This window comes from Loxodonta africana, chromosome 12 (assembly GCF_030014295.1).
Source record: "Loxodonta africana isolate mLoxAfr1 chromosome 12, mLoxAfr1.hap2, whole genome shotgun sequence".
Lineage (NCBI taxonomy): Eukaryota > Metazoa > Chordata > Mammalia > Proboscidea > Elephantidae > Loxodonta > Loxodonta africana.
In genome coordinates this window covers 92,689,365-92,706,833 of record NC_087353.1, presented here as the reverse complement: position 1 = coordinate 92,706,833, position 17,469 = coordinate 92,689,365, and the positions used below count along the sequence as shown (strand labels likewise).

Here is a 17,469-nt window from a genome sequence, read left to right as displayed (position 1 = left end):
TACAGGTGTTCTCCTTTTGGTGCGAGAATAGGCATTTGGTGATATTACTTAGTGGGGGAAGAGGAGGCGAGGGGAAGTAATGAGCCACAGTGGTTTCTGACGTCAGCCCCCTTCTCCCGGCAGCGCTTCCAGTCATCTGTGTACAGACGGTACAACGACTTCGTGGTCTTCCATGAGATGCTGTTACACAAGTTCCCGTATCGCATGGTGCCAGCCCTTCCCCCGAAGAGGATGCTGGGAGGTAAGGCCATTTGCTGCAGGCCCTGGCATTTGGGATGAACACCCTGCAGGGTGCTGAGATCTCGACTCAGTGGTAGATCCCATTGTAGACCAGGTGCCATCCTGGCTCACCGCCAGCCCTCCGCCTTTCTCCTGGACACAGTGAAGACAGGTGGGGTCTGCAGTGCTCTACCGCCCCGGTCCCTCCCGGGGTCAGCTGTGACCTAGAGCCCAGATCTGGTACGGGAAGGGAACTATCACCTGGCACCCTCCGTCCACCTTGACACCTGCTGTGTGAGGACATTCCCACTGTACAAGTGTGAGGAAAGTCACCCCACTTATGAGAGCTCCTGGGGGAGTCGCTGGGTGTCCTTTCTGTCCCCATGGCTGGCAGTTTGCCTGCTTTACAAAGTGATGCCACCTTAGTGTACTGCATGCAGGGAAGAGAACACAAATGTGAGGTGGGAAATCTAATCTGCTCTTCATCGCCTCACTGGAGAGGGCCTCGGGCTAGGTGAGAGGCTCAGAGATAAGCTGAGTCCCTTTTAGAATATTCTGTCTCTCTCAGTTTTCAAGCACACAGACTCCCATTGACTCTCTCTCCCACGACCTTTTTCTCAAATTCTGGATAAAACTGCATGCTTTGGTGAGTGCCCAAAGCTGACAAATGGATTGGCCGCCATTTTCCCAGCAATCCCAAAGTAACTGTGCCCTGGAATGGGGAGATAGCTTGAGATTTGAAATCATTTTCAGCATTCCAAATGCTCTTCAGATTGTATGTGAATCCTTTTGCCTCTTCTGTCACTGGTTCCTGATAAGTTCAAAATCTAGGGAATCTTAGAGTTTTCTCCTCGTACCAGGTGAGCACTGTGGGATACCGTTCATATCCCATGGAAGGGCAGACAATCCTAAGGGCAGCAGACCTCTGAACATGTGTGGGGGCAGATGAACGGTCACTTGGCTCAGGCACCAGAGTGTATTGAGGGTGGTCAGCATCTAGCACCTGGAGACAGTGCATGCATGCAAACACTTAATCGTGCTATTAGGAGCCCTGGTGGCACAACAGTTGAGCTCTCAGCTGCTAACCAAGAGGTTGTTGGTTTGAACCTACCCAGTGACTCCATGGGGAAAAAAGACCAGGTGATCTGCTCCTGTAAAGATTACAGCCTAGGGACCCCTATGGGGCAGTTCTAGTCTATCACATTGGGTCGCTAGGAGTTGGAATCAACTCGATGCACCTGACAACGGTCGAGCGGTTTAGCAGTTCTGAAAGTGCAGCCTGCCTTAGACAGGTGCCTGGAGGTCTTGAAGGAGGGGAGGGGGCCTCATCCAACTGTATTTTTCAGTGACTTATGAGTAGTATTTCATTAGGGGCCACTGAGCTTCTGTGAAGGGTGATGGAAAAATGTGGAAATGGATATGGTGATGCTTGAACGACTCGATAAACTTAATCAGTGTCACAGAATTGTACAAGTGAAGGATGTCAAAATGGCAAATGTTTTGTTGCATATGTATTTTCCGCAATAGAGATATTAAAAAAAAAAAGTGTTTGAAATATATATCCTTAATGAATCAACATATACTTTTTTTTTCCCTTGAAGTGAAATATTTAACCTGAATGTTGTTGTTGAGTGCTGTCAAGTCGGTTTCGACTCATAGCAACCCCATGTGACTGAGAAGAACTGCACCATAGGGTTTCCTAGGGATAATCTCTATAGGAGCAGATCACCAGGTCTTTCTCCCGTGGAGCGCTGGGTGACTTTTGGACTAACAGCTTTTTGGTTGGCAGCTGAGCATTTAACCACTGCCCCATCCGGGCACTCCTAATGTTGTTTTTGCTGTTAGGTGCCAAGCAGTTGATTTTGACTCGTGGAAACCCCATGTGACAGACTAGAACCTGTCCCATAGGGTTTTCTAGGCTGTAAGCTGTAGGGGAGCAGATTGCCAGGTCTTTCTTCTGCGGAGCCGCTGGGTGGGTTTGAACCACCAACTTTTTGGTTAGTAGCTAAGTGCTTAACCGTTGAGCCACCAGGGCTCCTTTAACCTGAATAAAAGCAACTCGTAGTTGGATCCATTACGAAGTGACTTACAGGTGATGTGAACGGGAAGACTGAGTTAATGTATGAGTGTAGGAGAACCCACTTGCTCATAGGGAGAAGGGCCGGAAAGGGGCCACAGAACATAGCTTTAAAATAGCATCAAAGCTGGGAATCAAACTCGGTCCCAAGACTGTTGGTTAAAACCAGTAGGAGCCGTGTTTTCCCAGGGAGTTCCTGGCCAGCCAGGTTTGTGGGGGCAAGATGTGGAATGGGGGCTCTGTAGCCTTCTCCTCTGCCCTCTCTTTGGATGGTCTGTCTTCTGGCAGTATCCCAACCCGAGTCCTTCCCTAGCTTGTGTGTGACGCTGTGAGCTCTGTCCCTGAAATGCTTCCCCGGCACCATCTCAGGGTGGAAGATGTCAGACCCCAAGCAGGGGCCTCTCTCCTGGCCTGTGTGTGGTGACCTGTTTTCTTAGTTACCTAGTGCTGCTATCACAGAAATACAAGTGGATGGCTTTAACAAACAGACATTTATTTTCTCACTGTTCAGGAGGCTAGAAGTCCAAAATCAGGGCACTGGCTCTAGGGGAAGTCTCTCTGTCAGCTCTGGGGGAAATTCATTAACTCTTCAGCTTTTGTTCCTTGGCTCCTTGGTGATCTTCTTGTGGCAGGGTGTTTATCTTCCCCCATCTCTGCTGGTTTGCTTGGTTGCTTGCTCAATCTGCTCTTTTATAGCTCAAAGGAGATTGATTTAAGACACACCCTACACTAATACTGCTCTAGTAACTCCCAGATGGGATTACAACCACAGGCCAGGATCCACAACACACATTTTTGGGGAACACAATTCAATCTGTAACATCCAGGCTCTTCCCTCAGCCGACAGAGAGTTCATTGAGGCCAGGAGGAGGGCGTTGAAGCGCTTCATCAACCTAGTGGCCCGGCATCCCCCCTTCTCTGAGGATGTGGTCCTGAAGCTGTTCCTGTCCTTCAGTGGTCCCGTGAGTATGACAAAAACCTGCGTCTCCTTCTGTGTGTGTGGTGGAGTCCGAGGTCCTTCCGGCTCTGATTTTCATTCTTAAATTTCCTTTCTACCTTCCTGCCTCGTTTCCCTTGTTTTGCTGCCCTGAAGGAATTTATTTTATATGTGACTGACGTACATAAGATCTATTTCCTTTCCAAATAGCAGGGGGCATATGATTTTTGAGACGTGACCTGGGGTTTGACTGTGCAGGGTTTTGCATATCCCTGTGGACATGGGTTGACAGTACAGTCACAGTGGGGATTTAGAGCTAGCATACACAGCACTGCATAGGTTGGGAGGGCCCTTTGTGGTGCAAATGGTTTGCGCTGAACTACTAACTGAAAGGTTGGCAGCTGAAACCCACCCAGTGGCACCGTGGGAGAAAGACCTGGTGACCTGCTCCCATAAAGCCAAGAAAACCCTATGGAGCAGTTCTGCTCTGTAACACATGGGGTTGCCATGGGTCAGAATTGACTTGACTGAAACTGGTTTGCTTTTTGTGTGGCTTAGAAGGTTTATGGAGGTTCTGGGCTCCAGATGCAAGTAAGTGTACTAAAAAAAAAAAAGGACATCGACAAACCGCCATAGAGATTAGTGTTCTGGAGAGTAATATCTTCATGTACGTTAAATTCAGTTAGAGCTCAACATGGCGACTTCCTTCTTCAATCTGCTGTCCCGTCACCTTAATGAGAGTCAGGCTGTTCTCCTGAGAAACTGAGGCTGAGCTCTTGTTCCTGGGTGAGGAGGGGGAGTCAGATGTTCATCTGTCAGAATCTGCCGGGCTCTATGTAGGGCCTGGGAGAGGGGGAGCTGGGGTTCTCTCCCTGTGAGTAGACCCTGGGCCCACTCACCGTAGGCTCTCAGGGGTTTGTAACCCCATCATGGGGGAGGGGGTGGAGGGACGGGGGTCCAGCAGCCAGTGCTTTGCCTGTGGAGTTGAGGTCCTGAGTTCTCCTCAGATATGGTGGGGACCCTTCCTGAGAGGCCACTTTGGGAACCTGGGATGGGACCCATGGCTTGCCGCCAACACCGCAGCACAAGCCACGCAGCATCAGCACCAGTCTTGCTTCCTGTTTTCTCCGTTTCCTGAGCGGCAGCAAGGCCTTTGACCTCTTTAAGATTAGCTGTCAATCTGTGACAGCCTGGGGGCAGGTTGGGGGGACATCTGTCCTTCAGGTCCCCTCCTGGACCCAGGTTGGATGTTCAGCAAATGCCTCTTACAGCCTCCCACCAAGGTCTTCCCTGGAGCAGAAGCCGGGGTCTTCTGAGCCCTGGGGGTGGACAGGCCCCTGCAGAACGGAGATCTTTATCGCCAGAAGAGGAATGTGGTTGGGCCTGTGAGTTGTGAGCCAGGAACAGATGGCAAGGAGCTAGGAGGGACGCACGCACGCAGGTGTGGCCCCCTTTGAGATACCATTATCTCTCTTGCTGAAGCAAGAGAATTTGGACTCTCTGAGGCATTTCTGAGATTCTAAAATTACTTCAGGCACAAACAGGTGCATGTTAGGTCATTTGCTTGTATTTCCAGGTGGCTCCTAAGGGACCTCATTTAGGCTGGGCTTTGCCAAGGCACCCCTTTTGAGGGCTCTGGTGCCAGCTTCTCCCAGAGCGCCTGCCCATTCTCTGCCCACCTGAGCTCCCAGTGTCGGGGACCCTTAGGCCCAGGATCTGCTCACAGGGTGAGAAAACCCCAGTTTCCCTCCCATGCCACACGTAGAGCCTGGCAGATTCTGATGGACAGGTGGACATCTGTGTGGAGCAGACAACTTGTCCCTGGTTTGCAGTGGGAGTCGCTGTGTTTCTGGGGAGCTGTCAGCTCCAGGGTTGAAGGTTTTGTAATGGTGACTATCATTTAAGTCAGGCTTTCTGCCCCAAGACCACTCTGAAATTTAAGGTCAATGATAAGAAATCGAAACAGAAACAGTTAAGAGATGATGGGATACATGTGTGAAAGCATGGCGTTCTCCTGATGGCATCCTGCTTGTTACGGACTGATTGGCTCACGTCTGCGTCTTGCTGATGGTGGAGCGTGAGGTGGTGGTGTCTCTCCCCTTGCAGGATGTGCAGAACAAGTTAAAGGAGTCAGCCCAGTGTGTCGGCGATGAGTTCCTGCACAGCAGACTGGCCACTCGAGCCAAGGTGTGTCTCTGAGGTTTGCGGTCACTTCTGCTCTTAGCCACAGCAACAGTAATTATACTAGTTTATATTTCTTGATCATTTATGTTACTTATTTTTTGTCGTTGTTGAGAATATACATGGGAGAACATGCACCAATTCAACGATTCCTACGTGTATAATTCATTGACATTGGTGACAGTCTTCGAGTTGTGCAACCATTCTCACCCTTTTCCAAATTGTTTCTCCCCCATTAACATAAACTTAGTGCCCCCCTGGGGTTCCTAGTTTTTCCAGTTGCTGTTGTCAATGTGATTCTGTGCAGATAATTTTTTCAAAGAGCACAATGCTGAAGGCATTCTTTACTAAATAAGCTAAATTATTTTTTGGTATAAAGCAGACTTCAGGGGATATTTTTGGTTTAAGGTTTAAAGTTATAGTTCATAATATTTATCTTGCCTACGCGGTATGCCAGGAATATGCTAAGACCCATTGCATATTTTTCTCATTTAACCCTCACGGCTGTTCTGAAATGTAGGTGATGTTAGGCCCATTTTATGCATGAGGAAGCGGGCTCAGAGAGGCTATCCCAAGTTTGTCCAGATCCCAAGCTTCTGAGTAGCGGGGCCAGGTGTGAGCTGGGCTTGGAGGACCGTAGCCCACCGTGCTCTTCCTGCCAGGGTGGGCTGCCTCCTGTGCTGCAGAACGGACGTGAGCTGGCATCACCGGCTTTTCAGACTTCAGGGGATTGATTTTTACGTCTATTTTTTAAATTATTTCATTTGGCCTGTCTTTTTTCAAAAAAGGATTAAGGTAGTTACTTAATAGTTTTGTTGTTTTTCTTTCCTTAAATTGCTTATCCACCCAGAAATAAAGAATTCTTTACCTCCGTTTTATTCCCTAACGCTTCCTATTCTGTAAAAAAAAAAAAAAAAAAAAATTTTTTTTTTTTAAAGCATCGACAATTAGAGTAAGTTAGTATTAAAGCTTATAAGAACGTCCCTAGGTGGCTCAAACGGTTTACACTCAACTGTTAACCCAAAGGTTGGCGGTTCAAACCCACCCAGTGGCATCACAGAAGGAAAGGACTGGTGATCGGCTTCTGTAGAGATTACAGCCAAGAAAACCCTATGGAGCAGTTCTACTCTGTTAAGTGGGGTCGCTGTGACTTGGAATCGACTCAGTGGCAACCAGTAACAACAAAGCTTGAAAAACATTTTTGGGAATAAGTGAGGAATACAGGAGGCCCCTCTCACATGGAGTGTCTTTGAGGAATTTACATTCATCATTTTGAGCTTGAAGAGTATTACCATTATTTGAGCTTTTTCTGACAGGCTCTACAGTTTGATGAGAGTCCCTGGGTGGTACAAACAATTACATGCTCTGCTGCTAACCTAAAGGTTGGAGGTTTGAGTCCACCCAGCGGTGCCTCGGAAGAAAGGCCTGGTGATCTCCTTCCAAAAAATTAGCCACTGAAAACCCCATGGAGCATACTCTGACACACATGGGGTTACTAGTACTGGCACCAGTTTGATCAAATTTTATGGAACACTATAGCCTTATTTTCGTGGAATCACTTAGTTTAGCATTTATGATGTATAAGTGATGGCAGACAAGAGGAGAAGCTCAGGGCAGACACTGGAGAGCAGGGAAGGGGGCTCACAGGGTGGTCTGAACACGCTCCAGCTCTGCCGTTCAGGCAGGGAGAGGTGGTCGCCGTTGGGGGGACTCACTGCTGTTTTCTGAGAGGCATTTCCAGTCTAGCAGCATTCAGTGTTATCTTTCCTTCTTATCCCGCCAGGACTTCCTCCCAGCCGACATCCAGGTCCAGTTTGCAGCAAGCCGGGAACTGATTCGAAACATCTACAACAGCTTCTATAAGCTCCGGGACCGGGCTGAGCGGATTGCTTCCAGGGCCATCGACAATGCTGCTGACCTCCTCATTTTTGGGAAGGAGTTAAGGCAGGTGGCCCTGCAGGTTCAGTGGGGCTTGGTTGATGGAGTGACATGGTAGCCTCAACAGGGGGCTCTGTCATATACAAAGATCACGGAGATGGCCCAGGACCAGGCGACATTTCATTCTGTCATACATAGGGTCACCAGGAGTCAGCACTGACTCACTGGCAGCAGACAACAACAACAACAACAGCAGGGGTTAGTTAGCTGGGGAAAGAATCTTTTCAGCTTTGGTTGTGGACTTGGAGCACAAAGTACATTTTACCGCTGTTGTCCGGTGCTGTCTTGTCAGTTTTCGACTCAGTGACCCCATGTGACAGAGTAGAACTGCCCTTCAGGGTTTTCTAGGCTGTAACCTTTACAGGAATAGGCTGCCTAGTCTTTTTCCTGTGGCTTCACTGGGTGGGTTCAAACTGCCAACCTTTTGGTTAGCAGCTGAGCATTTACCAGGGCTCCTTGCATTTTACTGTAAATGATATTATTCTGACCTATATCACTCCAAAAGGGGAAGAAAACGGGTCAGGCAAATTAATGATCACATGTAAAATAAAAAAAGTGGAGATTTTGGGGGTAATGAGGTGGAAAATGTTTAGGATTTGTTCGCCAGCCAGTTTCTTACACGGCATTTCTCTCTTTGTCAGGATTAGACTCTAAAAAGAGAAAGGGCATTGAGAAGGATGGTCTGTTAATGCTTGCTTTCCCTGAAGGGGAGGCAGGGCTCCCAGCCCAGGACTCTGCGTTTTTCAGCTGCCTCAAGAATTGCACTTCTCATGCTCAGCTGTGTACTCACATGTCCTGGGGTCTTTCTGAAACGAGGAGTTGACTCCGTAGGTTCGGGGCAGGGCCTGGGACCCTGCATTTCTCATAGACTCCCAGGTTTTCCCACAGACCATCCCTCAGGTGAAGGTCCCTGGGTAGCGCAGATGTTTGCACTTGATTACCGAGCCTAAGATTGGTGGTTTGAACCTACCCTGGCGCGCCACGGGAGAAAGGCCTGACAATCTGCTTCTGTAAAGATTGTTGTTTGTGGTGTGCTGTCAAGTTGATTCCGACTCTAGCAACCTCATGTGACACAGTAGAACTGCCCCATAGGGTTTCCAAGACTGTAATCTTTACGGGAGCAGTCCACGAGGTCTTTTTTCCACGGAGCTGCTGGGTGGGTTCTAACCGCCGACCTTTCATTGTGCTACCAGGGCTCCTGCCTGAAAAGATTACAGCCGTGAACGCCCTATGGAGCTTACTTCTACTCTAGCACCTGGGGTCACCATGGGTTGGAATTGACTCCACGGCAGTGGGTGCTCTTTCAGAAACGGGGGCTAGAAGGGAAGACGTGGAGGTGGCCTTAGGGTGGCGTGGTGTTTAGAGTGGACTGTTGGTGGCAGGGCTATGTTATGAGCTTCAAGGCCTTTTTTTGTTTTCCCTAGTGCTCTAGGGTCTGACACAACCCCACTCCCCTCCTGGGCCTCTCTGAGCAGCAGCACATGGGGGTCCCTGAAGCAGGCGCTGAAAGGCCTGTCTGTGGAATTTGCACTGCTGGCTGACAAGGCCGCACAACAGGTGAGTGAGCCCGCTTTTGGTGTAGCTGCCCGAGGAATGTTCTCTACCTGGGTGTTTGCAAGGGTACCCTCCTTCCATCCACCTCAGCGAGCAGCTGTTTCCCGGGTCGGGACAGCACATCCCCACCTGTTCCAGGTGACATCCTGAGAGGTGATTGCCAATGACAAAAACAAACTTCTTTCTGGCCTCCCGAGAGTGGAGTCTGCTGAGCTTAGGGGTTACAACTTGTCCTTGAAAACATGATCTCGGGATTTTCAGGCTCCTCCTGGGTTTTCCGCTCGCTGTCCTCCTCAGCTGTATTTGGCCGTGTGATCACTGACTCAGAGATAACGGGGTTCCCAGAGCCTGAGCGCCCCTTCCGTCCTTCACCCCAGATACCCAATTAACCTCAGGAAGTGCTGCTGCTGCTGTAGAGTGGGTGCTATTTTTAGGAACCGGCAGAGAATCTTGTCATCATTTGGGATTAATTTGAGGATACAGTGTTTATCACCACACTTAAAGGGTCAGCCAGGTGCTCCTATGTCCGGAAACTATTACATAACTGCCAGGGTGAGAGCTTGCTGCCTGATTCTTGGGGAAATGGCCTTTAAACTACAAGCAGGTAATTAAAAACATTAAAATTAGATTGCTTTTTAAGAGCTTGATGTCTGCCTGAAGCTCTGCGCCCCTCAGTGAATTGGTGTGGCCAGCTCACTGGGACCACAGGGACGCTGGCCAACCCTCCTTTTAGTGAAATGATGTGGCCAGTGTGTTGGGGGCCACAGGGATGCTGGCTGACCCACCCTTTTGTGAACTGATGCGGTCAGTTTGTAGGGGGCCACACGTCCCGACCACAGGGATGCTGGCCGATCCACCTGCCGGGGACTTGGGGCCTTTTCACACTGGAGATTGGGGCTCAGGTGCCCATGACGTTTTTTAGTGCTGAAAAGGGAATTTGATCATTTTCTGGCTTGGCAAGTCCTGGGTTTCCTTCCTCTTCTGCTCCTGTGGTGCATGTCTTCACTTTAGTATCCGGATTTAGGGAGTGTTGGTGTGACTCCTAACTGGCATTGGGTCCTCTCCATCCCCAGGACTGTGAGAGCCACATCTCCAAGGCAGGGAGGGAGGATGGAGGGTGCAGTGATGGGGCCTGAGAAGACTGGAAAGGTAGGTGCTTGGGGTGCTGTGACCTCCCTCAGGTGACTGGTCTCTGGCGATGCAGGTGAAACCTGGGGCTCTGTGGCTGGCCTGGGTGCTCCTGCAGCTTCCACGTAGAGTTACACAGTGTGACACCACTACAGCAACACGACCCTCTTGGCGTTAGAGGGAGTCAAGGACTATGTCCTGTACATCTTAAAGCTCTGATGAGTTTGACCCAGAAAAGCTTGCGGTAAATTTCCATTTCATGAAAGACCTGGGCAGACAGTTTGGACCAAGTGGAGATTATCACAGCCATAGAGAATGAATTCGGGCTTGAAATTTCTGATATGGATGTGAAAAAGTTAATGTGTCCATGAGAAATCATAGGTTACGTTGCAGAGAAGAAGGACATATATGAATAAAATATCTGGTCACCTCTCTTCTCTGAGAGAAGACTTCAGTTGACTCTGACGAATGTCTGGAAGTGAGAAGGCAGCCTGTATTGTTGCTGACTTTGACAGAGCAATTCTGCTGGGCTTGTATTTACGTCTTCCAAGTGTTTTGCCCTTTGAAAATAAATCTATAAAACTAAACAAATAAATAAGGGGACCAACTAGGTCATTTGTAAACATTTTAAAGAACTCATTGAAACCTTAGAGGGCTCTTGTCTCTGAAACGTAAAATAAGGCAGTTCAGGTTGCAGGGACCCTTGCCCCACTCAGTACCCTCTTCCCAGGTAGCGCCCCAGCAGGGGCCCAAGAAGCCCCCCGGCTCCTGCAGAGGAGAAAGTAAAAGTCTCCAGAAGAGATGATTTCAAAAATCTCTTCTGATTTAGATCTGGATTCTGTGTTTTCTGCTTGAAGAGGGAGAGAGGCCCCGGGCATCTGATGTGGTTGCAGTTTGTAGTTTGAGGTTCCTCCCAGTGCCGCGGCTCCGTTTCCTGAGTATTCCTCGCTGGACTTGGGAGTGTTCGAGCTGTAGGAAATCGGAGGGGAAGACGAGTGAGACTAGGAGTTGGGGCTGTTTTCCTCACGGCACCTTGATGATTGCCTTAGTTGAAGGCAGACACGTTGATGGCTTAGGGTCCTATGTGGCATCGAACCAGAAACTGGACTTGGTAGAAAAATCGCGTGAGAAAGAAGGAGCCCAAGGCTCTTCTTCTGTTAGGCCAAGGAGGGAGCCTCTCTTCTGCCCAGTAAGGTGGGGACATGGGTATCTGTGGCCCCCTGGTATCTTCCTTTCTGAGTTTTTAAAACCTGTCACACAGCTGTCGTTTTTCTGTGACTTCCTGGTGACACAGGTGGGTTGGCTGTGGCTGTAGTCTGGTGTGGCTGGGGGAGCCTCTGAGCCAGTTGGCCTGAGGCCTGGAGTCCAAGGGGCTTCGCAGGGCCATCTGAGAGTCTGGGCTCGTGTTGCCGTGAAACTTCCCAGTCTCTGCCTCCTCCTACCAGGGCTGCCACAGGCACTTACTTGGGCTGTCACTGCCACCCACCTTGGCCTTCCTGGCACCCACCTGGGTCATCACCAGCTTCTGTTTGGGCTGTCACTGGTGCTTACCTGGGTCATTACGACCACTTACCTGGGCCTCATCAGCACCCAGCTGGGCTGTCACTAGCACCCCCTGGGCCTCACTGGCACCCATCTGGGTTGTCACTGGATCTATCTGAGGTGTCACCGGCACCTACCTGGGTTGTCACTGGCACCCACCTGGGCTGTCACCGGCACCCACCTGCCGTGCAGTTCTGTGATGAACTTTCACGTTGGAACAGTCAGCACACTGGGTGAGAGGGGGCACAGCGTCCCTGAGGAGGTGCGTTGTGCTTGGGGCAGAGGTGCCCCACGGGTGTCTGGTGCCCACGGGGGACGTGGTGAGGCCAGAGGTGGTGACCACAGTGTAATGTGAGGATGTTCTGAGGAAACTGGTGTTGGTCCTGACTGTGACCACGAAAGGTGTGGTCAGCCTCCCGGGTCGGCATTTGTCTGTTCCCGGGAGCAGTGCATGGTGGAAGGGGTGGATCATGGCCCCGATCGCTGTCCTTGATGGGGTGTGGGGAGATTTGCACCTTCTACTCTTCTTCCATCACTCACTGTCTCCAGTGGAGCTGGTCTCTGGGTCAGTGGACACTTCCAGCAGTGACCTGATGTTCATAACTCGGGAGCGGTTCAAGCCTCGGTGCTGGTCCAGTGTGGATGGCATGGGTTGGTGCATCCCCCTCCTGCTGCTGCTCCAGGTGCACACCTGTGGGACAGGGTGGACCCTAGGCGGTGTCTGCCTGGCCAGGCTGCCTTGTGGGAGGTTGTTCCAAGCCTTGGTGCTGGTGTGGATGGCATGGGTTGGTGCGTCTCCCTCCTGCTGCTGCTCCAGGTGCACACCTGTGGGACAGGGTGGACCCCAGGCGGTGTCTGCCTGGCCAGGCTGCCTCGTGGGAGGTTGTTCCAAGGATGCCATGGGGGTTCCAATGGCAGTGCTTGTTTTTCTGCTATTCCAGGGGTCCCCCTTCCCCCGGGCTACCCCATGGGCATAGCCTCCTCTGACTCAGACGCCCATGGTAGGCTCATTGTGTGTCCATCAGTCCATCTTCATCCCTCTGTTGCCTGCACTGGTTCCCTGTCCTGCACCCAGTCTGCAGGGGGCCATAGGTAGTCCTTCCGTCTCCTTGTATCAGCATGAGCACTAATGTTTCCGTTCACTTCTTCAACTTGCATCTTTCATTTTGCTTGTTCCTCTGTGGCTGCAGGCTGTGTCCCCTTGTCCCCCTCCCTGCTGCTTTTCCTTTGACTGAAGTCACTTCAGTAACACGTCCCCGTTAGTTCCAGCGAGCTCCCTTCCATCTGTCACCTCTTTAATTAACACAGCTCCCAGCTCCAAATGGAAACTCCAGTTACATGTGGCACTGGGTACAGCTGCTGGGGGGTCTGAGGCCCCACAGATTCCTTGATGTGGGAGGGGCACAATGTGGTCTTAGAAAGCAGACACGGTGTTGAGCAACTGAAGCTGGAGTGGACAGCTGTCCTTGCTGAGACCAAGGCATGAGATGGCTGGGTTTTAGGCTGCTTTGCCTGCCTGTGGGGTCGCTATGAGTCAGAATCGACTCGACGGCACTGGGTTCTGGGTTTTTTTGCCTGCCTGGAGGAAACCCTGGTGGCGTAGTGGTTAAGAGCTACAGCTGCTAACCAAAATGTCAGCAGTTCAAATCCACCAGATGCTCCTTGGAAATCCTATGGGGCAGTTCTACCCTGTCTGATAGGGTCACTACGAGTTGGAATTGTGGCGACGGCGATGGGTTTGGTTTAGTTTTTGCCTGCCTGGAGGCGCTGTCTTGCCGGGCAGGTTCTTCTGCAGGGCTGGCTGGTGGTGGGAGGCTGTTAATGAGCCCTTGTTTGCAGGGTAAACAGGAGGAGAGCGATGTGGTGGAGAAGCTGAACCTCTTCCTGGATCTGCTCCAGTCCTATAAGGTGGGTCTGGCTGCTTCGTGTCTTGGGGCTGACCTTTGGGGAATGATCTCATATCTTTCAGGGGTGACTCCCGGGGGACAGAGAAGGAGGGAAGCCAGTGCTGCGAGGGAGACGGCTTGGGATGGGCTGTAGTCTCTCTGGTGTGGGGTCCCTGGGTGGGCCCTGAGAGTAGGGGTATGGCCCAGGTCAGGGTTGCTGATACCGTTGCTCCCTCCAAGCGTATGATGGATGGGGCAGGGAATAGTGGGGATGCCTCCTCCAGCGGGTGGGGTCCCAAGACACCATGCCTCAGCTCAGTGCAGGGAACCTCCTGAGGAGACAGATGGTGGGATGCTCAAGGAGGACTGGCCAGGCATCACGGGGCCTTCCAGAAGGTTCCTCGGTTGAGGGGGGTGACAGCAAGGGGGCATCCGAGGTCCCACCTCTGTGATTCTGTGGCTAGTATTGTCCACAGGATTTCTGGTTGGGGTCCCTGGAGGGTGTCCAGGTGGGTGCCCAGGTGAATTCCAGTGCATCTCCCTTGGAGCGGAATAGTCTTCCTTCTCCTGGCGGGACCCCAAATACCAAAACACCAAGCCAGCCGCTGTCAAGTCGATTCCAACTCCCGGTGACCCTGTGTGTGTCAGAGTAGAACTGCACTGCTCAGGCTTTTCAGCGGCTGCCTTTTCAGAAGTAGATCACCAGGCCTTTCTTCTGAGGCGCCTCTGGGTGGACGTGAACCTGCAGCCTTTCGGTTAGCAGCTGATCCCATTAGCCATTTGCATTATCCCGGGGCCCCAGAAGGACACTAGCTTTCTGGAAATTGGATAATGTCCAAGGTCTGAGGTCCAGAAACATCCTAGTCCTCCTAGTTATACTTTTTTTGTTTTATAAATGGAAAACTACTGTGTCCGTTGCTTATTTTTTTTCCCTTCTAAACTGAGCTTGTTTTCCGTGGTTTTTGGTTTGCCCCAGTGCGGATTTGTACCGTAAGGCACTGTGCGAATGAGCGTGTTAGATTAGGCCGATGTGCGTCTCGTTGGGCTGACGCGGGGCCTGAACACCCACGCTGCTCGCCGTTCAGGAGCGTTTTCCTGAGCATGAAGCGAGCAGGGGTGCGCACGTTGGTTTCTAAAGAAGAAAAGCTCTGAAAAGCCTTCTCATGCTGCTGGGGCGTTAATAGCATTTATTTTTAAGCCGTTTTCTGCGGGTGCGCATGTCACCCGCTCGATGCTGTTTCCCGCCTCCTCCTGCCTCTCTCCTTTCAGGGGGTTTTCCTGCCGAGGTGGGGGCAGGAGTCTAAAGGAGGCTCAGCGGGAGGAGGGCGGCTGTGGGCCGGGGCTGGCGGCTGAGCGCGCTCCTCCCCCAGGACCTGTGCGAGCGGCACGAGAAGGGCGTGCTGCACAAGCACCAGCGGGCGCTGCACAAGTACAGCCTCATGAAGCGGCAGATGGTGAGCGCCGCGCACAGCCGGGAGCCTGAGGCCGTGGAGCAGCTGGAGTCACGCATAGTGGAGGTGCTTCTGGGGGGCGGAGGGGGCGGCGGCCGGGGTCAGCCTGGGGCAGGGGGCCTACGCGGTTGGCTTCTGGAATACAGATTGCCGGGCAGCCAGTGACAAGGCTGGGCCTGAGAGCACATGTGGGTGTAAGTGGAGACAGAGATGCCCAAGTGACGCGTTTCCTGGCTCGTTTTAGTCCATTTCTCTGGTTCTCTCCCTGCTCAGGGCCTTCAGAGTGCTCGGCGCCTTCAAAATGCCCAGTTTTTAAGGGTTGGCGTGAGAGAAGGGGCTTGAGGCTGGGCCCTGGTGCTGGTCCTGCCCTTTGCCTGCTGGGCCAGGTACAGGGAGTTTCTTTTCTTTGCAGCAAGAAAACGCCATCCAGACAATGGAGCTGCGTAACCACTTCTCCCTGTACTGCCTGCACCAGGAGACGCAGTTGGTGCACGCCTACCTGCCACTCACCTCCCACATCCTCGGGGCCTTCGTGAACTCGCAGATCCAGGGCCACAAGGAGGCGAGTCTCCCTCTACTCCCACCCTCCTGGCCAGGGCCTTTCTCGCCCTTCCTCCCAGTTGAGCAGCCCTTGCTGCTGGCCCCGAAAGGTAGTTTAGAAAGCTAACAGAGTTGGAGTGAGCGTGGGACCTCACAGCGTGGCTCTCGCTCTGCCCTCAGGTCTCACGCGTAGCCAGCATTCTAGCTGTGAGGTTGTCCCTGTGATTCTTAGGGGGTGGGGGGCAGAGGGGGCTACAAAGAAACCATTTCTGATCTTCTGGAGGAGTTCAAGGAGCCAGAGGTAAAACATGGAATTTCTGGACCCCCAAGGTTGTGAGGAAGAGAGAGTGGGATGGGCTTTGACTTAGGGAATCCCACAGACCAGCTGTTTTCCTGAAAGCCCCTGGCCGGCTTCGTTCATTCAGATAAGAAGAAGCACTGTGAGTGGCCCTGAGACATTTTGAGCCACGATAATCCTGCCTGGCAGGCGTCCGGAGCCACATGGCTATCACGCCTTCTCTGGCTTTTGCTCTCTCTTCTCAAATGGCAACACTTGTGTCCCTGGCCAGATGTCTCAGAATGCATACCGCTGGCCTGGGCTGAAGAAATACTTGGGAAGTGACCCTTGCCTGGTTGCCCCGGACACCTCTGTGTTCTGAGATGCTGTCTTGGGTTCCCTGGTTTTTCACTTACTACAGAGGCCTCTTGGCCACGCAGGAAGCATAGCCATGTCCTAAGAGGAGACACGTCTGCTGGGGGCCAACTCCAGCCCCCTGAGACAGCTCAGACTGTGTCAGTCCCGTCTCTGCCTGCACCTTTGGGGCCATCAGGGCTGCTTCATGGTTTGGTCGAGGCCTTTGACCTCTGGGGCTCAGCCTTCCTCTCTGTGGAATGGCTGTTTGTCTGACCCTGCCACTGTCCATGGTTGGCGCAGGAATGCTCTGGGTAATGGATGAATGTGATGCCCACTTTCTGCTAGTTCTGTGGTTGGTGCCAGGAGCAGGAATGAATGACACCAAGCCTGCCAACAAGGACTGCCCAGACTAGTGGGAAACCCAGAGAGGGCAGGCGGCCAGTGAAAGAGAGGATTCCAACCTCTTTCAGTAGGAGGGCTGTAAGGTGCACGGGCGGGGGATGATGGGGGTGGGCATGGGCCAGTCTGGAGAATGGGCAAGCACTGCTGCCTGGAGGGCCAGGAGAGCCTTCTGTCAGCAGTGTGTGGCATGAACGCAGTTCCCATAGCTCACACAGAGCACAGGCCGCTGTGGAGGCTGGGCCACGGGGTAGATGTGAAGATCAACAAACCCATGGGGGGATAATCACAGCTGACCAGGTTGGTGGCCAGAGTGGACCTGGGTCAGGGTGGCTAGCACCCCCAGGGGTGTTAGCAGACGATGGGGGAACCAGGATGCAGAGCCTGTCTTTGGGGCTAGGATGCAGGGTCTGGACTTTAGCAGATGAGTGTGCATGTGTGTTTTGGGACATGAGGACCACAGGACCAGGTGAGAAACAGAGATGGCCTGGGTCTCAAAGCTCCCATACTCTGTTGAGGTTATGGTGCCCCTCCTACCTCAATAACTTCTTCACAGCACCCCTCAGCCTAAAGTAATGTCTAACCGTTTTGTTTGTTGAGTCGTCAGCTCTAGATAACAGTGGTAGTTGGTGTCAGGTCTGACAGATGTCACCGAGTTTCCCTGGAAAGTGTAAGGTGCCCCACAGTCCCTGTGAGCTCACCACGGTGCTGGAGTGCCTGCAGGCAGAGTTTGGGAACGGCAGGCCTGAGCCAAGGCAGCGGCAGTGAGCAGGAGGGGAAGTGACAGAGACAAGTGTTAGGAGGCAAGACTGCATAGGTGGTGAGCAGTCATGGGTGGAGAAATCTCAGGTGAAGGGTTTGGATACCTGCCAGTGACAGAGAACACATGATGTGTGATGATGGGCATGTGGTCACCTCTTTCATTCTAGAAGGCCTGTTGTCAAGCCCTCATGGTCCTCGTCTCATCACTTGGGTTCCGGTGA

General features: G+C 52.1%; 1 protein-coding gene across 4 annotated transcripts in view; it reads left to right on the top strand.

Moving 5' to 3' along the window:
• Positions 1–17,469, top strand: part of SNX8 (sorting nexin 8) — a 63,767-nt gene that overhangs the window by 40,081 nt on the left and 6,217 nt on the right. For all 4 annotated transcript variants that reach the window (XM_064295960.1, XM_064295962.1, XM_064295963.1 and 1 more), the window contains 8 exons: positions 124–241; positions 3,137–3,258; positions 5,340–5,420; positions 7,198–7,358; positions 8,777–8,909; positions 13,416–13,484; positions 14,833–14,979; positions 15,326–15,475. In XM_064295960.1, coding sequence (XP_064152030.1) covers positions 124–241; positions 3,137–3,258; positions 5,340–5,420; positions 7,198–7,358; positions 8,777–8,909; positions 13,416–13,484; positions 14,833–14,979; positions 15,326–15,475 — 981 coding nt within the window. The remainder of the gene's footprint in view (positions 1–123; positions 242–3,136; positions 3,259–5,339; positions 5,421–7,197; positions 7,359–8,776; positions 8,910–13,415; positions 13,485–14,832; positions 14,980–15,325; positions 15,476–17,469) is intronic.